Below are 26,345 nucleotides of genomic sequence, written 5' to 3'. Positions count from 1 at the left end.
TCGAAATAAAGATAATTTTCCTAAAATTTGATCATAATCGAATCTTTCGATCACCTTTCGATAATTTAATGACGTTTATAATCTCCTTTAAACGCGATAGAGATTTCTTATGAATAATAAAAGATAGATAATTTAATTATACGATTTATTTCATAATTTATATTACATAATCAATAAATACATAGATCTATATTTCCTTAAATTAATAATAATACATTTACGACTTAGACATAATCTCCTTCATAGCTAGTTCAATCTTCAATTGAATACACGCCACTCTTTCTTGGAATATTTGGTTTACTAAAGCGAGTCGTTTTTGCTCTAATAAAGCATTTTCTTTGATCAATCGTTGCTTTAATTCCTGGTCTTCTTGACTACAATTCTCTTTTTCCTTATGTAGACCACCTTCTTGTTTATTCTTCAAAGCAACATGACTCCTAAGTTTAACAATTTCAAACTGTTCCGAGTTGATTTTGGCTTGCAGTAATGATTTGAGTTGTAGATATTCCGCGTTTTCCAATTGCAGTCTTAGTACTTTCAGTTCTTTTTCCGTAAATTTCGGTTTCTCTATGACTTCTATTGGTTCAGTTTCTTTTGTTTCTGGTTTGAAGTCGAAATTATCTTCAAATTCTACTGGGAATGCTTCAACGTTGGGTGAATCAAAGTCTACAGGGAATGTTGGATCTTGTTGTATATCTGGTTCTTTACTATCTGTTGCATCATTGCTTGGAATTTCTTCTGGTTTCTTTTGTTCGTCTTCAGTTTGTTCGTTTGTTTGTGTTGGAGCGTCTTCCTGTTTGTCATCGATGGATGGCTGCTGAGTCGACAACGAGTGCGGCTCAACGGATTTTTGAACTGCCCGTAGTTTTCTCTGTTAAATAAAATAGATAAGTTAAGGTTTGTGGCCTTATTCTTTATAGTAACAAAACTGCCATGAAATATTTTATGGGTCTATTGTTTTACAGTTCGTTATTAGACGATGATGAGAGGATTTTTCAAGAGACTATAGTCATGCCTATAGGTTGGTTATACAGTCGTAAATACAAAATTTCAGAATAAGTAAATTGGCCATAAAATATATTTCATTGAATAATTATTCTATATGTGTGAGAAAGAGGAGGAACATAGCTGCAAATGTTAACTAACTTTCCCACAAAGGCGCGGTAAAGCATGCATCTCTGAGAATATGTAAGAATATGGAAGATGGAAATCCATGAGGGTTGTCGCGTAAGAACCACAGGATAGTTCTTTAGCATATATTATATAGTTACATATTACTATGTAAAATTAAATTGTAATATTGACATGATTTTAAAAGAGCAACTATGGAGTTTCTTGCCGGTTCTTCTCCATAGATACTGCTTTCCGGAGCGGTGGTAATTGTTAAAAAAATGTTATGAGAATTCAATAGTGCTTTTATAAGAAGTCTAATTGAATAAATAAATGTTTGAGTTTGAATTTGAAATTGTATTTTTTATGTGAAATAAATAATTAATTATTATTTACCTTTAATTGCGTAACAATTCTCTGCGCCTCCCAAAGCTGCTGGTCCCGCGCTGGTGTTGTAAAACCGGCGTGCATTTCTGAATGTATTTGACTCAAGAGTGATTCTTGCTTTCGAAGTTCTGAACTGATCTCACTCGCTGTGTCCGGGAAGTCGGGGGGGATCGATAGGAGTGGGGGCACGTATCTGGAAAATTATTGGTTATAAATATAAAAAATAATTAATATTACTAATTTTTGAAGTGAAAACTTCCTTAGCGGCGTTGGGTATAAAATCTTAAACTCTCGTCAGGACACGTGACCTGATCGAAAAAGCGTAAGACGGATGGATATCAAACATGCTCAACGTTAATAATCAAGTTTTCACTTCTGCCGGCACTCCCGGGGTGCAACTGGTCTTTTTTTTTATCCCGGGGTGACAGATGTAGGAATGAAACGGAAATCCGGCTATCCGGTATCCGGCCTATCTAACACTAATTAATATTCGTATCCGAAACATAGATACGTGGTTGGCTGAATATCCGGTATCCGGTATGACTACATAGTACAAAACAAAGTCGCTTTCTCTGTCCCTATGTCCCGTTGTATGCTTAAATCTTTAAAACTACGCAACGGATTTTGATGCGGTTTTTTGTAATAGAACGAGTGATTCAAGAGGAAGGTTTTATTATATAATTTATTAGGTTTTAGACAAAGCGGGCGAAGCCGCGGGCTTAAAGCTAGTATTATATAATAATTAAATATACTAGTTTTTTTTATCCCGGGATGACAGATTTAGAAAAGAAACGGATATCTGGCCTATCCGATGGCCATTACACTTTACGGCTGAATACCGGATAACTAATATTGGAATCTGGCTAACTCGGCATGGATGGCCGAAGATCCGGCATGGTAAACTGCTATCTAAATAAATAAATACACACGTTCTTTTTGAAGTGAAACTTCTTTATCGGGGTTGGACAAAAATTTAGTGTAACATTTTTGCGTTACGCCGTACGCGTGACATTTTTGCGTTACGCCGTACGCGTGACATTTTTGCGTTACGCCATACTCGTGACATTTTTAAGGTCATAAAGAAATTTCACTTCTTTAACGTGTGTACTCTAGTACACGCATACATTTTTAGTATCTCATACGTTACACCATCTACAGGGTAGAAACTTCTCTATGAAGCGTTTTATAAAAGTTTATAACATTTTCAGATTTTTCACATAATATTAGAAAAAATTTTCTTACTTGGTCAAACGAACATCTGGGAAGAGTTTATCTGCTTTGCTGATGAGGTAAGATAGTAGATTCTGTGACATGTTCAACGCTGGACCCATCACATTTGATAAGAGTTGAATATTTACGTGATTTACCTGAAAATTGTGCATTTTTATATTATTTTTTGAAAAAAAAAATATAATAAATTAATAAATAAAATATTCAAGAGTACTTCTTATGACCATGGATTTTTCACGGATACGACAATTTTAAGTTGGTTGACGTAAATAAAGGTCAGAACTCATTTTTCAGAATTCGAGTTTTTTGGGGGGGAGATTTTAATGTGCAAAAAACATTGCCATACCATTCTAGATATTCCTTATTGTGAAAGTAAGTTTGATCCCTGTATTATTATTAACTGATATTAAAAAACTACCTGTTCATTAGCTAGAACACTCTCAAAGTGCTTCATAAGCCAGGTCAAGAGGCTATAGTTGACAGCTGTGAGTTTGTGGACGAGGAATAGCAAGGTATGTATAGTATATGTGGGCAGTATACTATATAATTATTTTTTATCTTTTTAAACATATTAATAAATTACCTGTTCATTAGCCAAAACACTTTCAAAATGCTTCATAAGCCACGCCAATAAGCTGTAATTAACAGCTGGTAGTTTATTGACGAGGGCCAACATAGTGACTTCACGTTGTGGTTCTGCTATAGCCGTGGCTTGTTCGAATTGCCCGTGAAGCTCTTGGGTGAGAATAGATTCGGGGAGTTCACTGAAAATTTTAATATTAAAGGTAAATAATAACGTCAACAGTTGTTTAAAGAAGGCATTGACTTAAAATTGTATAAGTATATAGATCGTCTAAATGTCTGCCTAATAAATGCGTAGGCAGAGTTTTTCTTCAGTCTTTTTTTAGGTGATTGTAAGTGCAGTTTTTTTTATTATAAATACGTACATGTAAGTTTTTATTGTTTACATATTACATCAATGGTAAATAAAATTATAGATATGTACACCAATACATTAAGTATTTAATCCATTTTCATCATTTAAACTTTTAGGTTTCATCTAAATCCGTCCAGTAGTATTTTCGTAACAGTATCAAACAATCATACATCCATCCATCTTCACAAACATTCGCCTTTGTAATAATATTATGTACACTAGCTTTCCGCCCGCGGCTTCGCCCGCGTTTTCAAAGAAAAACCCGTTCCCGTAGGATTTCCGGAATAAAACCTATCCTATGTCCTTTCTCGGGTATCAAAATATCTCTATACCAAATTTCATGCAAATTAGTTTAGTAGTTAAGGCGTGATTGAGTAACAGACAGACAGACAGAGTTACTTTCGCATTTATAATATTAGTATGGATATAGCCTTCCTCGATAAATGGGCTATCTAACACCGAAAGAATTTTTCAAATTGGACCAGTAGTTCCCGAGATTAGCGCGTTCAAACAAACAAACAAACTGATACACAAAAAGCTATAAGAAGCTGAATCAACACAACGACGACAACAACAAAAGAGGGCGTTAATTTTTGATAGACATAAATTTGAACCTCAATGTAATAATAGTTAGGTTTATGTGTGACGATTTAATAGTTAGGTTTGTGTTTAGGTTAGGTTAGGTTAGGTTAGCTTTTTAAAACTAAATTATTTCTGGCCACGAAATTTATAATCGTAATATTAGCTGTTTTGTCTCTCTTTTCTCGGAAAATTCGAAATTTTTCAAAATCGAAAAAATTCGGCTGTTCAACAACAAAAACAGGTACCTCAATGTACTAATAGTTTGGTTTCTGTGTGACGATTTATTAGTTAGGTTTGTGTTTAGGTTAGGTTAGTAATTTTTTAAAACTATATAGTTTCCTTTCTCTTTTCTCAGAAAATTCGAAAAAAAAAATTTTCCTAACCTAACCTAACCTAACCTAACCTATCCTTTTCCACCTTATAGAAATTTTTCCTGACGTATAGAAATTTTCCTGGCTTATATTAATTTTGCTGACGTATAGAAATTTTCCTGGTGTATGGAAATTTTCCGAACTTAGAAAAATTTTCGTAACCTAACCTAACCTATCCTTTTCCACCTTATAGAAATTTTTCCTGACGTATAGAAATTTTCTTGGCTTATATAAATTTTCCGGACGTATAGAAATTTTCCTGGCGTATGGAAATTTTCCGGACTTAGAAAAATTTTCCTAACCTAACCTAACCTATCCTTTTCCACCTTATAGAAATTTTTCCTGACGTATAGAAATTTTCCTGGCTTATATAAATTTTCCTGACGGATAGAAATTTTCCTAGCGTATGGAAATTTTCCGGACTTACAAAAATTTTCCTAACCTAACCTATCCTTTTCCACCTTATAGAAATTTTTCCTGACGTATAGAAATTTTCCTGGCTTATATAAATTTTCCGGACGTATAGAAATTTTCCCAAAAATTTTCCTAACCTAACCTATCCTTTTCCACCTTATAGAAATTTTTCCTGACGTATAGAAATTTTCCTGGCTCATATAAATTTTCCGGACGTATAGAAATTTTCCTGGCGTATGCGAATTTTCCGGACTTACAACAATTTTCCTAACCTAACCTAACCTAAACTAACCTATCCTTTTCCACCTTTTTCTGACGTATAGAAATATTCCTGGCGTATGGAAATTTTCCGGACTTCGAAAAATTTTCCTAACCTAACCTAACCTAACCTTACCTAACCTATCCTTTTCCACCTTATAGAAATTTTTCCTGGCGTATGGAAATTTTCCGGACTTAGAAAAATTTTCCTGACTTATACGAATTTTCCTCATCTGTTTAAATTTTCCCGACTTTAAGAAATTTTCCTGGCGTATAGAAATTTTCCTGGCGTATGGAAATTTTCCGGACTTAGAAAAATTTTCCTGACTTATACGAATTTTCCTCATCTGTATAAATTTTCCCGACGTTTAGAATTTTTCCTGGCGTATGGAAATTTTCCGGACTTAGAAAAATTTTCCTGACTTATACGAATTTTCCTCAGATAAAATTCATTTATTTATTCCTACTTTTACCCCTATATCAAATAAATGGATGAACCGATTTTGATAAAACGTTCACTTTCATCTTAATCTTAATACTATCTTAATACTATTATAAAGGCGAAAGTTTGTAAGGATTTATGGATGTATGGATGTTTGGATGTATGGATGTTTGTTACTCTTTCACGTAAAAACTACTGAACCGATTACAATGAAATTTAGCACACATATAGAGGGTAACTTGGAATAACACATAGGATAGGTTTTATCCCGGAAATCCCACGGGAACGGGAACTATGCGGGTTTTCCTTTGAAAACGCGGGCGAAGCCGCGGGCGGAAATCTAGTTTAATATATATGACTTAGATTCGACAACTTTAATTTTTTTCATTCCCACTTTTACCCCTATAGGTAGGTATAATAAATGGATGAACCGATTTTGATACACTTTATCTAAGAACCAGCGTCGGAAAATATGCTGCCTAGCAAAAAACCGCATCTAATTCGGATTACCTGTTAGCGAGCTACGGTGGAACAAACAGATACACACACACAGACACACATAGCGGTCAAACACTTATCACTCATCTTTTTGCGTCGGGGCTTAAAAATATATGTAATACGACATAATTTAAAGGACATTTTATGTATAAAATTTACCTAAAAATAAGCATAATTTTAATTTGCCCCTCCCCCCTACTACCTCAGCTTACCCCCTCACCCCCACCCCCACCACCAGAAATAACTTTAGCGTATAACAGATAACTTACGTTTTATCGTACACTGTATAATAGTGTACCATAGAATGCCTTAGCAAATGTTCGCCGTGAATACTTAAATGGTCATAACTTTTTTATTTATAAACCGATTGACATGAAATAAACACTAAATGTTAAATGAAGATTACCAAAATATATTAGTGAAAACCGCATTTAAGGCGAAATGAGACCCAAAACAGACGTTTCGAGCGCACGGAGAATTAATTTTTTTCTTCAAAAACTTTGAATTAGATTTTTTTTATTTATCGATTTATTTAATTGAAGAGTTTGTTTAGTGACGTTTGGGAACCGAAACACGATTGACAAAATTTGCCTCGATAGAAAAACGTTGTGAAGTTGCCCAAAAATTAAACGGTGAATCAATTTCATTTGGACAATAGTAAAGTAATATCAATGAAACTTTATCCACATCCACTTCCATTCAATTCTTGAGGGACGTACGGGATTACACTTTTCAATTAATACATCAGTAATTTAAAAAAAATATATTTATAAACTATGATCAAAAAATTGCGCGCAGGCCGGTCGCTTCCGCCGTTCCGCCTCCTGTTAGTCGACGCCAACGCGTCTTACAGAGCAGTCCTGTACAACTTTTTCGCGCGGTGCCGTTGTCTACTCGCATACGTGATTTAGTGTTAGTGTCACGGATCATCGGATAAGCCGTTTCTGAGATTAGCGTGTTCAAACATACAGACAAACAGACAAAAAAAATTTTAACGACAGTTTTGGGTTTGGGATCGATTTAGTAATAACCCCTGCTAATTTTTTTTTACATATTTTCATTGTACAGACACCACTTTTCTAGAATTTTATTATATGTATTGATAAAATAAATAAGGGAGGTTCGTGTCCATAGAGTGGGAACATATACGGACTGATGATGATGATAAAATAAAGAAATATTCATCCTAGTGGTTGATTTTACGCGCGCGGATTTTAAACGCTCTCCCCGTGACATATGAGTGTGAAACGTCGGGGGATAATAATATAATGAATAAATCGCGTTAAAAATCCGTTAATCGTTATAATCTTCAAATTCTTAACATTACCTAATAAAGCTCTTCAACATAGCACAAGCAACTGCTACATCCCAATGGTAAGGGAAAGTTGGCCCACGGTCCGTGTATAATTTGCGTAGTTGTTGCAATTTTATCTTGTCTGGCTCTGTGCGATACATTTGGTTGGATTTTATACCGTGCGCCTGAAAACATAAAAAAAGATTTAAATAAAAATCGTGAATTAAGAAAGAACAAAAAAAACCTCTTATTGCTGTACCTTGTCGATGCGTTCTTTATCATCATATACAATTTAATCTCTTCACAGATCTCTCAAAGATATAAAGATATCAATTGATAGAGTTTTGTTACAGTTTAAAACTACAAAAATACATGAATGTCCATAACCATGTCATTAGTTAATCCATATTTAAGATATTTTATATAGAGCAAAGCTCCGACAATATTATAGAACTAGAGGAATGGGAGTTTTTAACACGATTCTAGTAGCTTCATAAACCGACTTCTTTAGATTCGATTTTGATTCACTTTAAACGGACAGATTTATTTAAAATTTACACATTTATCAAAGACAATAAAATTTTCATGAAATTAAGCGTGTTTTTTATGTATTTTTATTATCAAGTCTCAACGTAAAGAGTTACCTATCGTACTATTATTTACATAACATCCCACTGCATTATATAAGCTGTCCTCGGTTTTTAGTAACAATACCAAATACCTACGTATTTTGTGTAGCGAACCATTTCAATGTCATATGACATATCCACTCCTACATATGCTATTAAATGTCAACTTGCATCTGAATGTCATTATTATTTATTCGATATATTTGCATTGTGAATATTTTATATTATTTGCATGTATATAAGTGTCCTTGAATATAATCGTAATAAAATCATATTGAGTTTATAGTAATGTTTGGAGTTGACAATGAAAGTACATAAATAGATTATTATATATTAGTACAAACATCGTATTTATATGCTACACAATTTTACGATATTGATTGATTTTAGTGTTTACAGTAAATAACTAAACAAATAATTTTATTTGGTTGGTAAAACTATATAAGTAAGTATTATTATATGTATATATATAAGTAGTATGTATTATTATATAGTATGTATTATATTTTCTTTTGTGTTTTGAAAACCTAGAATTACCCATTACCCTATCATTGGGGAAAACCCGCGAGTGATATCTGCTTTATTATTTAAGCATTTCTTGAAATAATGGAAAAAACAACCAAAATATTCATACATCTATGAACGAAGGTCTTCTTTTTGCAGTGCCAGTTATTATTCGAATACATTGCGGAGATTAAAAACAAACTTTATAAGGTTGGTTTATTTAGGAGTACCTACTCCTTGGTACCTACCAATGATTAGAAACTTTTCCTCATAGGTATAGTGGTTTCGAATTTCTTTTTTTCAACTTTCATTTCAAATATGCAATATTTATTTGGAAAGCAATGTTCTCTTGTAACATATCTATACTTATTTAAATATTACAAAGCTGAAGAATTTATTTGTTGTAACGCAGCGCACTAATCTCATGAATTTTAGTTCAAATTGATTTTGTTGAATAGTCTACTTATCAAGGAAGGCTATATGCTACGACCAATAGCGACGAAGCAGCAATCAAAATAATCCTTAGGAGTAGACGAAGTTGTGTAGGTATGCAAAAGTGTAAATATAAAATAATAAACCTGCAAATAATCGATGCTGTCCCTCACGACCAGCGGCAGGCCGGTGTCGTCGTGACATCTCGAACGTTCCACGGACTGCTGTAGTGGAACTCCGAATATTGGCAGAGCGACTGGAAAAGAACGATTAAAAATATTTTATATGCTACTTCGTCATCACATAGTTGAAAATGGATGTAATAAAAAAAAGACGGGTTGCACTCCGGGAGTGCCGGCAGAAGTGAAAACTTGATTATTAACGTTGAGCATGTTTGATATTTTGGAATGGTATCCGTCTTACGCTTTTTCGATCAGGTCACGTGTCCTGACGCGAGTTGAAGATTTTATACCCATTACAGAAAAAGTGCTCAACGCCGCTAAAGAAGTTTTCACTTCAAAAATATTTTTATTTAGTTATGAACAGGAAAAGTTAAATTTTATGATTGGATAATTTGATGTTACAAACCTAAGTAGAAAATATTGTTATGTTATACAAACACATTTAACTGTGTGTAGATTTTCGTTTCTATGATATTCTGAAAACATCTATCTACTGATCTACATTCTATACTCTATGAAGTGCTACTCGAATGCAGTAGGTATCTTTCGCACATATCGATAAGACGCTAACTAATCCACCAAGAAGACAATTACTTATATAAAACCAGTAATTCTATAAAGTAGTGGAATAATTCTAATCCCTCTACAAGATTATATTACAACAATAGTTTTATATTGCATTGTAGTGTTAAATACCATTTATAGTTGATGCTCTTTATTTACAAACCAGTCGTAACATTAGATATACAGAAAAATTATTAAATAACTAGTGAAGCTTTCTACAATATTTTTTTTGGATTGATTGCATTAATCTCTCATCCTTTGATGAAGGACCTAACCTTAGGGCATTGCCTTAGGGCTAACAAATGAAAAATAATAGTTTTTCCTACATTATTGAATTCTGTTTAAAATTTTAAAAACAATTGATATTTAGATGTCATTGAAAATTACCATACAATATAATTTTATAAAGTGTTTTAACAATTAAAATTTAAAACATAAATAAACCATTACGGAAAAATTGTGAGCGAATGAGAGAACGATAGCGTAACAAATAGAGATACTTAGTACGCGTTTTTGTAATTTTATCCGGATTGAATTTAGCCAAAATAATCTCAAAATGTAATTTTTAAAATAATAAGAATAAACTTATTATGAATATAAAAGCAGTGGTATATACCACCTATATAACCATCATTTATAAAAAGCAGTGTTTTTGCGATACTTATAAGTATTGAAAATGATAATAGCACAGATTAATAATAATATACTACGTATACAAATAATAGTAAAAATTAATCATACAACGAACCTAGTATTGCATCTAATGAGACGAGTGTCATTCGTTGTAACCTTGTTTTCGCTTATATGTACCTAATTATGTTAATTCGTATATTATTATGAATGTCAAGCACATTGTTCATTCATATTAATCTTGTAATTATAAATATTTATAATCATTATCCTAATACAGGTAAAAGAAAAGAATAATAGGTATAGAAGTAAGTGTTATCTTAAGATTTAATGCAATTTAAAATTAACCCATAAAATAAATTAGGTAAAATCTGTGAAAAAAAAACAAAAAATTTAATATTAGAGCATGCCTTCGAACATTCTGGACATAGATAAGTTAATCAAGGAATATAATATACACCCTTACCTTCACACTTGTAGTCATTTAAAAAAGGATTAGTGCAAAACATAATAATATTGCTATTGTGTTGTTGATAGTTACACAATTTTAGTTAACTTTTATCACTAGTCGCCTTGAGTTTTGTTTTGTTTCGTTACCACAGATAATAAACTTGACGTTCTTATCGCCATGAAAGCGGGGCCTCGTTTAATGCAATTTTTAGAGTACATACCATACACCTACTGTTTCTTTTGTTTACTCATTGCTGTATTGATAATGTATGTTTGATAAATGTATAATTTACGAGATGACCATTTTTTAAACGAAGCCAAATTTATAGTAAATAAAATATTAAGTAAGTACTTATATGTGTTGCCATCTAAAATTGTAAGATAGAAAAAGGAGGAAAATGCATGTAATAAAACCATCTTATCTCCATTGGTACAGTGGAGCGCTCGTTATAATTTCGAGTATGTTTGCTTCGATATCCGGGTGTTGACAATTGACATTGTGTACATGAACTTACATGTTATCATACTAAATGCGTGAATATCAGTCTGAAATTTTATTTGCCCAGTTATGAGATACCTAACTACTTATGACTATTTATTATTTATACATAGCCACCAAAATAAGGCTAGGTACACGATTGACGATACGTAGATGGTTAACCTTTGAAATAATCTGAATCGATTAATGTAGAATCATGGTTGACTGCCATAATAAAAATAACAGTAGACATAGAGAAAATTCATACAAACCGTCATCATTATATAGCTAAAATTGTCAAGGGCTACAGATTCTCTTTACAAACAATTTTTTTTTCGTAGTCCCAACCGGGAATCGCATCACGGACCGTCGTTCTACTCTCACTCATTGACCACTGTACTAAACAGGCTTCATTCATACGAACTTTCACGTGTTTAATATTTGTAGCCTTTAGATTAGTAGGATAAGCAAATCTAACATAAAACTCACCTCCAAGGGTAAAAATCTCTTCAAAAGGCACCCCTGTAGTTACTGTGGATGGAACTTTCGTCAACTTCTTATCTTTCTTATCCTTATCTTTTTCTTTCACCTTCTCCTTTTCTTTATCCTTAACCTTTTCTTTGTCTTTATCTTTAACTTTTTCTTTCTTGTCATCTTTCAATTTTTCCTTTGATTCCAATTTAAATTTCGCCTTTTCTTCTTTCTCCTACAAATATATTAGACAATAGATAAAATTTGTTTTACGAACACTTACATTCTTAAGCCTAAATGACCAAATAGATTAAGAAAAGATAAGTCGATAAATGGGTTAATGAAGTTCTTAGGTACCTACTTAATTACGTAGTTCATTACAATAGTAGTTTTTGATGTGTAACATGCGAACAAAATGATAATTGGCAAAAAAAAAACAATTCTTTAAATTCACGCACTTACTATTGTATTTGTAGGTAACTAATAATATTTATTTCAATTAAGTCTTAAGTTCGATAAATTTTAAAATCTCCGATACGATATGGCATCTCAAATCAAACAAATTAAATTAGGGTCAGGTGGGGTAAGTGAAACTCAGGGGGAACTGAAACGCTCATTCATAACTATAAAACTAATGAGTGTATCGATACTTCGCTCTTAGTTGGTAAAACAGAATGGCGATGTGGTTTTATTGATAAAACATAGATGTCGCTATCATCATTTTCTACACCAATACACAAAAAAGAATTTTTTCAACTGTCAGTTGTCAAAACACGAGTTGGAGGAGTGATGTTTTCGGTTTTCGTAAAAGTTTTAAAAGAAGTGTTTTAAATGTACCTAATGGTAAGTACTGAGTAAAAAGTATGTACTATCTAGTCCAATGATTATATTTCGATAAATCCTACGGATAATTGAGTTTTGGCTTTGGTAAAAACTAAACCTAAAAAAGTGTCAAGTGGGGTAAGTGAAACCTAATACACGGGGAAAGAGAAACGTATGTTTCACTTCCCCCGTATCAGAAATCACAAACATTTTTACGTGATTAAAAATGTTGGTGATCATAAATTTACTGTTTGTGTCTAAATGATATTTTTATTTGTTATTAATTGCTTTAATTGCTTAATAACGTAAACCTTAAAATTGGCTTGCATTTTAGTATAAAATTGGGTAACAAATTTGGTGATCATTTAATATTTTTGAACAAAATTTTTTCTTAATTTGGTGATCAGTTAAAAATTATGCCTTTTTGATAAATTTTGATAGATCAAAAATAGGAAGGTATTTTTTGGCAAATTGTAAAAATTACGCTTAACAATCGGAGATCGGTTTTATTGTACTCACATTATATTATCTTTTTTCAGGTTACTAAAAGATGCCTCGAAATTATATACGTAAAACGAACAAAGCTGCCTACTCTACAGAGCAACTTCAAGAGGCATTTTAACTTCTATGTGAAAAACATGCAACAACTGAATTATTTCATAGCTTTATTAATGTGCCTGATGCTTGTTTCCGTAATTGTAAGCAAACTTTTAAGTCAGTAAAGAAATTTATTTTTATTTTGTTTTTCATTTCACTACCTATAATTTCTGTTTTAAATTTTATACAAATGTTTGAGACATCTGACCATGGTAACTATGTTTCACTTACCCCAAAATACCTTTTTTGTTTTCTTTTCTAAAACTAAGCCTTATATTGATTGTAGAATATAGACATTAGAGAAACAAACTCTGAATTGTTGCCTTAGTCAGGTAATCGTTGCATAAATACAACATTTAAGTATATTTCTGACGTTTGTTTCACTTACCCCTTTCCAGGGGCAAGTGAAACAAAACCATAGTCTGAAGATATTGATTGTTTTCTCGCTTATGGTAAGACTAAAGAGCTGTTTGTCATAACTCCATGAATCATTGGCTAACGGAGAGTACTGTGCAAGAAATGCTACTGAAATTGATTGTCGCATTACTGCGTCAGATGCCGTTACGTTAAAATACAAGTAAAGTATGTTTCACTTCCCCCACTTGACTTATAAATTGTTTATTTATTATTATTTATATTTATGTACATAACATTGCTGTGGCATAAACTAGGCAAATAGGCTTTGTTTGTCACACCGAAAATATTCTAGCAATTTTTTTGCGGTACCCACTGACCCAGATTGAATAGGTCACAATAAGTAGAAATTACAAGCGTCTCGTTTTTAATTTACAGTCGATTAATTATTTATGAGAAATAATAATATCGATTGAACAAGTGTATTATTATCATTGCCTTATTTTTATCTCACCATAAGTTAGAATACCCACATTAAAGCACAACAATAAATAAATATAACACTTCGTTATAACACCGATACGCGAATTTCAGTACAATGTTATGACGCGATAAGGATATCTATCTAATCGAATACAAATAAATCGAACCTTGCTAAACACGCTACGCAGGTGATGCATATCGCGATTTCAAAACAACTGAATAAAGTATGACTGTCCGCTGTTTATCCGCCAAGGCCGTGTCTGACTACTTAATAGTGAAATTATGTATAGATTCAACCAGCCGTGAAAACTCATGGTGACGTTTATGGAAGTAACAAAACATCGCAAATTGAGCGTAAACAATATTACGATTCCAATAAACGTCGCTCAGTGTCGTGTTCATAAGAAGAGACAGAACATTATTCTGACTTACTCTTATCATTTAGATTTTAGGCGTACGAGAAATGGATTTTGGCTCATTCACTCGTTATGCACACAAAAATTGGTCAAGCCGTTTCGGTGTAACCGCGACACGACAATTATGTTGTACTAGCTGCACTCCGCGGTTTCACCCGCGTGGCTCCGTTCCTGTTGGTCTTAGTGTAATGATATATAGCCTATAGGCTTCCTCGATGAATGGACTATCTAACACCAAAAGAATTTTTAAAATCGGACCAGTAGTTCCTGAGATTAGCGTTTTCAAACAAACAAACAAACTCTTCAGCTTTATAATATTATAGTACAGATTATAAAAAATAGGAATGTAGAATGTCATTTACATGGAAACAGGTATAAATCCTTTCTGTTTCAGCTCGGCGGTAAATTCTGTACTTGTGGAATTTCGTAGAAAAGGTAGGTAAAGGAAGGTATGACGATTTAACGGCTTTAAATCCGTGTATAATATCTCGTCAACTATTTATTTTAGTAAGAAAAATAATTAATAACTATTTCTATCTAATTTTAAAAGACCTATTCAGACCTATTCTCATTCAACTCATACATATTCACCAATTTATTTTAATCATCACCACCACCGCCACCCCTAAGAGCCAGCGCGCACGAGCAACTTTGTCTCCGCAACTATTTTGTCTCTCCCATCAATTTGTATGGGGAGTTGCGTCGCTACGTGCGCGCACTTTCATACTAGCCCATGGGTGGAGAGACAAAATAGTTGCGGAGACAAAATAGTTGCGGAGACAAAGTTGCTCGTGCGCGCTCGCTCTAAAACTTATTTTTTTAAATGTTGCTCTATTTGAAGTCGAAATTGAACATATATGTATATCTGTGGCACCTATACAAAATTTTGAAGTTAAGATTTTTTCATGTATGAAAATGACGTAATGAAACCGAATGAGTTATAGATTTTATTACAAAATTTTCAAATTAAAGTGGAACAAATTAATGTTTCTTTAAAAAATCTAAAGTATAAAATGCAGTTTCATAAAGAGATATTATGTATAAGGATAAATAATATATGTACATATATAATTTTGTTTTATACAAAGTATAAATTTTATATAATGACGCTTGCTCTAGCTAAGTTGACATCCAGCAAACAAGCATTCTTTGAATATTCCGTTGAATCTTTGCAAACGCACTAAGAACAACGAAAGAATATAGAGAATACTTGTTTACACTAAAATAATTTGGCATAGTGGGGGTAGAATGAGCATTTGCTCATCTGCCCCCTAGTCAAGTGGCTTTCTGTTAGCGTAGCGTTCAATAGAATAGACTATGAATGTATGAGATTGACGTAGGCTGTAGATAAACGTATCTAGTCAAGTGGCTTTCTGTTAGCGTAGCGTTCAATAGAATAGACTATGAATGTATGAGATTGACGTAGGCTGTAGATAAACGTATCTACAGCTTACGTCAATCTCATACATTCGTAGTCTATTCTATTGAACGCTACGCTAACAGAAAGCCACTTGACTAGGGGGGCAGATGTAAATGGATAGTAACACAAATTCTGTATCCATTTGTTATACATTACATTTTTTACATTAACAGGTGTAAAATGTCTTACCTTATCCTTCTCTCTCAATTTCTCTCGCTTCTCCTTTTCCTTCTTCTCTTTCTCCCGTTCCTTTTCTCTCTCCTTTTCCTTCTTTTTCTCTTTTTCATTTAATTCCTTTTGTTTAGTAACATCTTCAAGGACCTTCTCCTTATCTCTTGACTTTTCCCTTTTTTCTTTGCTCTTAGAGGGAAATTTGAAGGATTTTGTTTTTTTAGATTTTGAGGGACTTCTACAATTAATATATTTGAATTATTAAAATAAATAGTGTTGTGATAATTAGGTATTTAACACAGATGACTTTTTTAAATCATAATATAGGTACTCATACATAATGGTAGGTATACGGTCAATCCAGGTTATTGTGAACAGGGGCGGTTTTAAGCAACTCCACTTACACTTTAAATACCTATTCTAAATAACTCTTCTTTTACAACTGTAAATAATATTTTCATATCTGATGCCGGGTTTCAAACGGTCAAACCTTTGGAAATATATATACAATAGAATCCGTTTATTACGACTCCGCCTATATTGACCAACCGGTTATTATAACGTATTTGCACTACGAAGTTTGGTTTTCATATAAAATTCTTTATAAAAAAGTCGGTTAAATTGACTTCCCTTACAGTGACATGCCGCTTATTATGACCCATCATCACTACATAGTATAAAACAAAGTCGCTTTCTCTGTCCCTATGTCCCTTTGTACGCTTAAATCTTTGAAACTACGCAACGGATTTTGATGCGGTTTTTTTTAATAGATAGTTAGAGTGATTCAAGAGGAAGGTTTATATGTATAATAACATCCATTAAATAGTGGAGAAGTACTGTTATTTTTGAGGTTTCTAATGTGATGTCGTAAAAAATTACATTTATCAAAATAATGTACTAAGTATTACACACATTGAAAAGGTCTACAGAAAAGTCAGTGATGGTATATGTCTATCGCTTATGGATAACCCACAATAACTTTTTTTGTCATTTACTTTTTACGACAAATAATGGCTTATTTCGAAGCGATTTTAACCAATACAGCATTAATCCTTAACCAATTAAATACCTTGAATACATTGTTCATTTAATATAGATCTATATGGCCCTTTACACCTTATGATTTAAGTGAATATTTTCGAAGATATTACAGATTTAAAAATTGCGGGACGTAGCGTTTGCGGCGGTACCGGCCGGCCGCCCGGCCGCCCGGCTATATATTTTATACCCGTGCGAAGCCGGAGCGGGCCGCTATGTTTTTATATACAACGTTCACAGTTTTTTTGTAGTGTATTTAGTATCAGCATTGCACCCGTGCGAAGCCGGGGCGGGTCGCTAGTTTTTAATAAAATTATGTCTGGTTATAATGACCGGCATGATTCTTTACACCTTCGATAATGTTCGTTGATTCTCGACGACGTTCGGCATGTGGCTCGTTTTTGTTTTGAATCTCAGTGAGTATTACCTACCGCAGAAGAGGCATTAAAAGCTGCTGAATTATTATCACGATTTGTTCACAGCAATATTGAAAATGATAATTTGACCATAGCTATGTCTTCTATACACAATAGTATTAGAGACTGTTTTTACAATAAAATGAAAAAACAAAAGCAGACAAAAATTACAGTGTACTTACAGTAAAAAATACACTTATATGTGTTATTATAATAATCTGCTGATTACGTGCAATTTTGATTTTTATTAAATATATATGTATACATATGCAAGTATACTATGTTTCTATATTAAAATACTTAAATACATACATATTTACATAAAAAAGATTTTTCATTACACACAATTTCACATAACGACGATGACGTCCGCTTATTATGACATGTTTGTCGATTCCCTTCGATGTCATTATAAACGGATTCCACTGTAATTGATTATAGAAAAAAAATCTTGTTAGTTGTTTTCAATCACCTCTGTTCACAATTACCCAGATTAATAATGCAATTTTCAAAACTTTTATGTCAATTATATTATTAATTCATTCTTACAATATGAATTGATCTTATACACTTACTTAGTGTCTGTATCCTCTTCTGGAGAACTTTCACCTTCCAAAGCTGCGTAGCCTCTATCTTTTTTCTCTTTTTTATCTTTTCTACGGCCTAACAAATCTTTTTTAGACGGCTTCTCGTGATCACCACCATCACTAACTAGAAAAAGTGTAAAATAGCAACAAATATTATCATTCTTTGATTCTGTTTTAAAAGATGAACAGGAAATTCGAATTTAACAAAGAACAAACTTACAATCACTTTCATTGCTTTTTCGTCCAGTTTCTGAGGCATATAAGCCAGGAAAATCCTTTTCAACATCTGGACTTTCGAAATCCATTTTCGCAAATAAATTTTACAAAATTATTTTCAACACTATCTATATAAATCGACCATGTATTAATTAATGTTTATTTTTGCATGTCGCTTTTATCACAAACTTAGATTAGATCAATCGAATAAAACTGAGAACATGAAAATATCAAAATACTAAAATTCTACAATTTAAGTCATTGTCACTGTCAGATCTAGTCTGTGATCTGTCACCAGTATATTGTACTCCTCAGAGTTGTACTCTGTGGTCTGCAGCTGTCTGTCTGCTCCGTGGCGTGAGAGAAATACACTTATGACTATAAAGCTAAGAGCAAGCGAGACAGAAACATTGTTTTTTGTTTCTCTCATGTTATGCGATTTCTTTTGTTGGGGACAAAGGCAGTTTGTCCCAAACAAGCGGCTACAGTCCATTGTTTTGCTAGTTTTCTGTTTTTTCTCGCTGTTAAGTGACTTCAAAGTTTAATAAACGTTGACAGTGATCTGTTTTAATCCGACTTTAAGTGAAAATATGGTGCGTTGTAGTGTGATTGGTTGTAAAAATCGGCCGGAACGAAGATTACCAAATATTACCTTTCACACGTAAGTAAACTTATTTGAAGTATATTGTTTTATAGAACTGGATATAGTTGATACATTTTCATTAACTCTAATGTGAAATTATGTACAAATATATAATATTTTCATCGAAATAGACGTAAACATTTTTTTGTGTTATCCGACTAAATTACAAAGTGTTCTTGTTGTTCAGGACGCCATTTGTTTTTACGTAGTTTCAAATTTATGGTATAATCATGTGATTAACATAAGGGATACCAGTACAGGGTAAAATTTTCCCCAAAATCGTGAAATGTTTTTTAATATTAAATAATATGTTTTTTAGGTTTCCAAAAGAAACAAGTACATTAAACAGATGGATTCGAGCTACCGGAAGGAAGAACTGGTTACCAGGAAAAAGTCACAGAATATGTTCTATACATTTTGAGTCGCGTTATTTTCGAAAAACGAAAAAAAAAACCTATTTGATGCCCAATGCAATTCCAACACTTTTTACAACAGTGAGTAATTTTTGTGATGCGTTTAGTTTGGATTTAAATGTTGTAGTTTAAATATTCATAGACTAATTTTGTTGCTATGTCTACATAATAAACAAAACAAGTTATTAATTTATTTTTATAGGGGTATATTTTTTATTTCTACTAAATTAAATTTTATTTTTTTAGGATATTATTGTTGAGCAACTGAGTACTGCCCAACAATCAAAAATCCATGGACCAGGTCTTAAGGTAAATTAATAAATTCATTGCACTTTCCCACGAGCAACGACACTGCACTATTTTAGAACTGCACGACATACCGTGGAGAGGAAGTTTATGTGGTGTTGTTGTGTGTGTACACGGCTCATATGAATGTGTGAAGCCTGGATTAGTCACAGGTTTTTTTACACCTTTTATTTTGTACGTGGATGTTCTTAGTATTATCTGATTCAACTAACTTAATCTTTTCAGGATGTTGTTGAGCTACCTAATACAAGCGAACAGTCAAAAACCCCTGAACCAAGTATTGAGGTAAATTGATCATATTATAAAATTATGGTGAAATATATATCTATACTAATATTATAAAGCTGAAGAGTTTGTTTGTTTGTTTGAACGCACTAATCTCAGGAACTACCGGTCCAATTTGAGAATTTCTTTCGGTGTTAGATAGCCCATTTATCGAGGAAGGCTTTAGGCTATATTATATTATCTCAACAGACCAACAGGAGCGGAGCAATGCGGGTGAAACCGCGGGACATAGCTAGTTAGTAATAATTTCATTTGGGTACATTTTGTACATTTATGTTATTTGAATTTTCTGGTTTACTGAAGTTAAACTTTATCTTTTCAGGATATTACTGAGTTATCTAGTACTAGCAAACAGTCGAAAGCCTCTGAACCAAGTTTTGAGGTAGGTATATCATTATTTCATAAGAGTACAACAATAAATTAATGAATGAATACATTTATTTCTGAAACAATGAAGTAGAGTATAGTAATAATTTCATCACGCCGGTGCCAGTGCATGGTGACAGCGCCGGTGGCCGGTCACGAAGCCAGGAGCAGGAGCCGCCGTTGTGAAACTTTATAGTGCTCGCACAATAACTAAAACCGTAGCGAATGTTAAAGAACAGCCGACGTGATATCTTTAATGGCGTAAAGGAAATGTTGCCACAGCGTGGTTTTATAGCGTGACCAAAAAATATATTTTGAAGAGTTACCGTGGGAGCACTGTAACTGTTTAGAGTTATTTGTATAAGTAGTATATTTTGTCTTATTTAGACACATCTGTGTGGTCTTATATTTTTTTAAATTGTAAAATTATTTAAGTTAGAAAAGGCATCAAATCTACTAAAATTGTGAGGGGAATCTAAAGCCTGTAACATAGTTTTGAACTAATACATGCTTTAATTTCCCCAAATATATAAACTGTATTATTTTAATACTTTTTAATTAAATTTTTTTTCTATTCTATATTTCTGTTTCAAGTTTGCAAAAAATAACTTAATATTTTTTTTCCAGGTACCACCGAGAAAAATCAAATTAATAGAAAAATTAATAAATAAAGAACGTGTAGCCGAGCAAAGAAAAAAGAAAATTGCAGTATTGAGGACAAGGGCGTGGCGGTTAAAGAAAAAGAATGCAGAACTGTGCAGCATATTAGAAGATTTAAAAGCCTGATGTTTAATAAATAAAGAATCTGCTGATGTTTTGTCATCTATATAAACGGCTAATAAGGACTTTTTAAAAAGATATATAATATGTAAAAAATCCGCACCTAGGAAGTATTCTGCAGAGTTAAGAAAATTTGCATTAACTCTCCACTTTATAAGTCCAAGAGCCTACGATCACAGACTAATAATAATATACTACAACTACGATCATGTTCGAAAATATTTCAATACATGCCTTCCTCACCCACGAACTCTTTCTACTCAAATTAGCTAATAGTATAGTGAATCCATTTCGCAAATTATTTTGCGCCCTATGTTTCGATGAAATGGCTATTAGAAAGCATGTAGATTTTGATGGTCAAAACTGTATAGGGTTTGTAGATTGTGGCGATAATATAAGTAGTGGTCAATTAGCTAAGGAAGCTCTTTATGCTAACTGCTATAAATGGTAGTTGAAAAATACCTTTAGGGTACTTTTTAATAGATGGTATTTCGGCATATCAAAAAGCCAATTTAGTTCAGACCTGTATTAAAACCGTTCATGATGAATGTGGAGTAGAAATTTTATCACTTACATTCGATGGCTGTCCAACAAACTTTGCAATGGCTAAATTATTAGGGTGTTGTTTACAAGAAACTCAAATAGATCCTACTTTCCAAGTAGGTGACTAAAAAAATTATTATATACCCAGATCCATCACATATGCTTAAATTAGTACGGAATACTTTGGCTCAGAAAGGACCCATCATTGATTGGCAGGGAGTAGGGACGCACTATTTCCTGGGAATACATCAAACATTTAATTAAACAAGGACTTCACCTAGCTAATAAACTGAAAAGATCTGATATGAATTTTAGGCAACAGATCATGAAAGTAAAGTTGGCTGCTCAGACTTTCAGTAATTCTGTTGCTGATGCCATAGAATTTTGTAACGAAGAACTTAAAATAGATAATTTCTCAAATTCGGAGGCTACAGTAGAATTTATTAAAAATATAAATGACTTGTTGGACATATTAAATTCAAGAAATATGAATGCATATACACATAAAAAACCTCTATTCGAGGGAAACTTTTCAAATACTAAATTGATTCTTGAACAAATATATCAATATTAATTAATGAAGTTACATTTAGGATGCACTATGCAACAAAAAAAATGTCTGAGGTGGATGACAAGGTACGCAACTTTTATAACAAGTTAATTTTATTTAAAGGTCAATAATTTTTGAAGTTCAAGGATTCAACACCGTCCTTAACTCTTAATTATAAGATTTTTTTTTTATGTTTGCATTAGTCATCATCACTACATAGTATAAAACAAAGTCGCTTTCTCTGTCCCTATGTCCCTTTGTACGCTTAAATCTTTGAAACTACGCACAAACAATAAAAAAACGGATTTTGATGTGGTTTTTTTTTAATAGATAGATTAATTCAAGAGGAAGGTTTATATGTATAATAACGCCCATTAAATAGTGGAGAAGTACTGTTATTTTTCAGGTTTCTATTGTGATGTCGTAAAAAATTACATTTTTTCCACTTACATTGCAAAGGCTGGCTGAACCCTACGAGTTTTATCAAAATAATGTACTAAGTATTATACACATTGAAAAGGTCTACAGAAAAGTCCGCGATGGTATATGTCCATCTCTTATGGATAACCCACAATAACTTTTTTTTGTCATTTACTTTTTACGACAAATAATGGCTAATTTTCGAAGCGATTTTAACCAATACAGTATTAATCCTTAACCAATTAAATACCTTGAATACGTCATTGTTCAGTTAATATAGATCTATATGGCCCTTTACACCGTATGATTTAAGTGAATATTTTCGAAGATATTACAGATTTAAAAATTGCGGGACGTAGCGTTTGCGGCGGTACCGGCCGGCCGTCATTGCACCCGTGCGAAGCTGGGGCGGGTCGCTATGTTTTTATATACAACGTTCACAGTTTTTCTGTAGTGTATTTAGTTTCAGCATAGCACCCGTGCGAAGCCGGGGCGGGTCGCTAGTTAAGTTAATAAATAACAAAATCTTTTCAAATCTTGTCTTTTTCTTGATAAACCTATCTTACAAAAAAATACCCAAACATTTATAGATATTTTGCCAGTTTTTCGGATAAAAAGTTTTTGTTATAGTAGGCAACATTGACGTATGTATATATGTGTATGTTTATCTTAGATCATTAAGTAATGGATGGAGTACGCTGGCAAATGTTCTAACTAAACTTTCTGCTGATTTTGGTGCGGGGAGGGTAACTCACACTGATGAAACACAATGAAACATAATCACACATTCACAAAAATAATTTGTGTCACGAAAGTCGTAAAAATTTACGACCTTTTAAGCGACGAGTTTTTAAATTCAACTCTATCACTAAGATAATAAAGATTAAATTTGTATTTCATTCCAAGATAGTCATGTGGAGTGGGGTTCAATATCGCGTTCTAAATTCAACTTTATCACTTAGATCATAAAGATTAAATTTGTATTTCTTTACAAGATAGTCTCGTAAGGAATGCGGTTCATTAAGGCGTTCTAAATTCAACTTTATCTCCTAGTTCATAAAGATTAAATTTGTATATTTTCTTTCCATGATAGTCTCGTGGGGCCGCATCAATGATCGAGTAAACATGACTCGATTATATTTCTTGATCATATCGCTAAACGATACATCGACGATTATTAGAAATTGCATTTTATTAGAAATGTACGTTAAAAAAATAAAAAAATATACACAAATGAAAGGTTATTCCATCTTTTTTAATATTCGACATGTTTGAATTGCTTCTGCAAGACTTGACAGTACAAAACGGCATTTTTAGCGGAGCACTCGCAGACGTCCGTTCGACGTTTTACGAATACGCAGAGTGCTTGTAATCGATTACGCAAGTAGTTTTTATGAAAGGATAAGATTTTTCGATGAAAATAATCTTATACCTCGGCAAAAGGGGAAACGCCTGCGAGTGTTATCCATTACTTAATGATCTAAGATGTTTATGTATATTTATAAGCTTATATTATTATCTATTTATATAATATGTATTTTTATTTATTTTTAATTTATTTATTTTATTTTATTTTTTCTGTTCTTAGTGCACTTTGCCCTGTTTTTAATTACTTTTGCACTGCGTCTCCTTGTCCACCAGGTTGTCTGGAAGAGATCGCTGTCTGAGCGATAAGATCTGTTGTGCTCTTTTATTAACTAATGTATTTTGTCCTTATTTGTACTTTTCTCTGTGGTGCACAATAAAGTATTTTTGTTTTGTTTGTTTGTTTGTTTGTAAGGATTCGCCATCTCGTTCTGCTACGGCCACACTACCTTACCGTCTACCGGGCTGTTACCGCAATAATTATGGCATTATAATACCGTCTAAATTATACTACGGCCACACTCGCGTAATATGCCAATAATTATTGCCACAACTTTAACAACACCTAGGTGTAACCACGACTTATGGCCATAATTCTACAATGCCAATCAATATGACAAATGGCGGTAGGCAATAGCTCCGGCGGGAGTATTCTTTCGCACATCAAAGAAGATTACCGCGGTAATTATTGCGTTTGCGGCCACACTACCGTTTGTCCAGTGTGCAATATGAGCTCATCGGCCGCGGCGACGCACGTATCAACCGACATGGAGTGGTCAAATGAAAAAGCGCTCGATGGCGCTAATTTTTGGAATTATTGGAATTCTTCTCTTTGGGATACCCGACAGAAGAACTATAAAAATCACAGTGTACACAATAATGCGTGGCGTTGGATCAAACAAAATTTATCATTTCCAAGTACCTACAATAGATGATTTGAAAAAGAAAAAATCCTTTTTAAAAAGAAAGAATCCTTGATGAATTATTACAGAAACCATATTATATATTAATTATTAACTAATCTTTTTTTTGCTGCGGTAAATGCCAATATAGGTCTACCAGAATCTGATGGCATATTTATATTTACGAAATAAAAGATTTTCATATGGCAATGTTATTTGACAACTATCAAATTGGTTGTCAAATTATTTGTCTTCTTTGCAATTGATGAATAATTTTTAGGATTTTGTCTAAAAAAATCTTCGAAAATGTCGAAAAAGCCGCTGCGATCACAAGCAAGAGGTGTTGTTTATAATGTGTATAGAAAAACATTCGATGAAGAAGGGTCAAACACATCACAATTTTCAATTTTGAATATTTTATTGGTAAGTTGGACTTACCCGTTTTGATACTTAAAATAAAAATATTATAAGTAGGTAACTATAATATTGTTTGTTGATTACTTACAATATAATTTTATGAAAACTTATTACAGGAGTTTCCAATACGGCTATTCGTCAAGTCCAAGCTGTCCAAGTCAATTTTATAATGTGTGTGTCTTTAATACTTACGAAAATAAACATAGCTTTATTTTACTTTTATTTTATTTTATAAACAATTATTAGCCATCTAGTTTTGATCTACATTATTATTACATCCATATTTTTACATGGCATAATGATAATGAATATACAAATATAGGTATGTGTAAATAATAGTATGTATTACATAGATAAAAGTAATATATGTATATTATACATGTAAGTATGCACCTACATAATATTAAGTGGATATCTCATTATTAAGTACAGTATTGTTCACTTATGTAATATGACTAATGATGTTGAGGACAAAATAAAAAATAAGCAGTATCAAGATCGTTCAGTCCATTTTCCCTAGGGTTGCACACTCAAAATTTTGATTTCCCAATTTGCCATCAGATTCTGGTTTACCTATAATTACCGAGTACCGACATATCTAGGTAAACTGTAGTGTAACCACACCAGTTCATGCAGTAATTTAGACGGTAATTTAATGCCATAATTATTGCGGTAACAGCCCGGTAGACGGTAAGGTAGTGTGGCCGTAGCATTATGGCCATAAGTCGTGGTTACACCTAGGTGTTGTTAAAGTTGTGGCAATAATTATTGGCATATCACGGTAGTGTGGCCGTAGTATTCGGGTATACGCCGATGTCGTCTCTTTAGTTCATTCTCCCTCTACAGTCAGCTCAATGATCATAATTTAACGTAATTTATAGGCTATCAATGATCTTATTTGTGTTTTATTTACCGTCTAAACTATTTTATAAAGGCGCATTATTAATTAAGACCAATAAACGTAAATAACCC

At 32.8% G+C, this 26,345-nt stretch overlaps 3 protein-coding genes and 1 long non-coding RNA gene across 5 annotated transcripts in view; 3 read left to right on the top strand and 1 right to left on the bottom strand.

Annotated features, from left to right (window-relative positions):
* The window catches only part of Spn100A (Serpin 100A), a 98,670-nt gene that overhangs the window by 26,927 nt on the left and 45,398 nt on the right, over window positions 1–26,345 (top strand). The gene's annotated exons all lie outside the window — the stretch shown is intronic.
* Rlip (Ral interacting protein) lies at window positions 129–18,631 on the bottom strand. 2 transcript variants are annotated; one of them, XM_090113679.1, is made up of 10 exons: window positions 18,388–18,631; window positions 18,156–18,291; window positions 16,145–16,364; window positions 11,882–12,098; window positions 9,235–9,344; window positions 7,557–7,708; window positions 3,311–3,491; window positions 2,740–2,864; window positions 1,507–1,690; window positions 129–871 (listed from the first exon to the last, which is right to left on the bottom strand). In XM_090113679.1, the coding sequence occupies exons 1-10, from the start codon at window positions 18,470–18,472 to the stop codon at window positions 218–220; spliced, it is 2,064 nt and encodes a 687-aa protein (XP_089969805.1). In that variant the 5' UTR covers window positions 18,473–18,631; the 3' UTR covers window positions 129–217. The 2 variants fall into 2 exon arrangements, with proteins under 2 accessions (XP_089969805.1, XP_089969806.1); XM_090113680.1 differs by lacking the exons at window positions 16,145–16,364; window positions 18,156–18,291; window positions 18,388–18,631 and adding an exon at window positions 14,287–14,369.
* On the top strand, window positions 12,507–13,422 carry LOC149899700 (uncharacterized). Its single transcript, XR_016457885.1, has 2 exons — window positions 12,507–12,706; window positions 13,225–13,422. It is a non-coding gene; the product is annotated as an uncharacterized LOC149899700 (long non-coding RNA).
* On the top strand, window positions 18,751–21,409 carry LOC149899698 (uncharacterized). The gene is made up of 6 exons (XM_090113681.1): window positions 18,751–19,044; window positions 19,346–19,520; window positions 19,686–19,748; window positions 19,971–20,030; window positions 20,353–20,412; window positions 21,024–21,409. Exons 1-6 carry the CDS (start codon window positions 18,974–18,976, stop codon window positions 21,180–21,182), a joined length of 588 nt encoding a protein of 195 aa, XP_089969807.1. The 5' UTR covers window positions 18,751–18,973; the 3' UTR covers window positions 21,183–21,409.

Source organism: Colias eurytheme, chromosome 20 (assembly GCF_061535395.1).
Source record: "Colias eurytheme isolate Ceu_HAF_F1 chromosome 20, ilColEury1 Martin Lab GWU primary, whole genome shotgun sequence".
Taxonomy (NCBI): Eukaryota; Metazoa; Arthropoda; class Insecta; order Lepidoptera; family Pieridae; genus Colias; species Colias eurytheme.
Note: the sequence above shows the minus strand (reverse complement) of the source record. Positions and strands in the feature narration are given on the sequence as shown.

What these genes read in the sequence shown, in the direction of transcription:
- Rlip (XM_090113679.1), bottom strand. Translation starts at nt 18,472, where the DNA reads ATGGATTTCGAAAGTCCAGATGTTGAAAAGGATTTTCCTGGCTTATAT. An exon ending in GAAGAGGATACAGACACTAA is followed by an intron (nt 16,365 to 18,155) that starts GTAAGTGTATAA and finishes TATTAATTGTAG; the next exon opens with AAGTCCCTCAAAATCTAAAA. An exon ending in CCAGATGTTCGTTTGACCAA is followed by an intron (nt 1,691 to 2,739) that starts GTAAGAAAATTT and finishes ATAATTTTCCAG; the next exon opens with ATACGTGCCCCCACTCCTAT.
- LOC149899698 (XM_090113681.1), top strand. Translation starts at nt 18,974, where the DNA reads ATGGTGCGTTGTAGTGTGATTGGTTGTAAAAATCGGCCGGAACGAAGA. An exon ending in TTCCAACACTTTTTACAACA is followed by an intron (nt 19,521 to 19,685) that starts GTGAGTAATTTT and finishes TTATTTTTTTAG; the next exon opens with GATATTATTGTTGAGCAACT. An exon ending in TCCATGGACCAGGTCTTAAG is followed by an intron (nt 19,749 to 19,970) that starts GTAAATTAATAA and finishes TAATCTTTTCAG; the next exon opens with GATGTTGTTGAGCTACCTAA.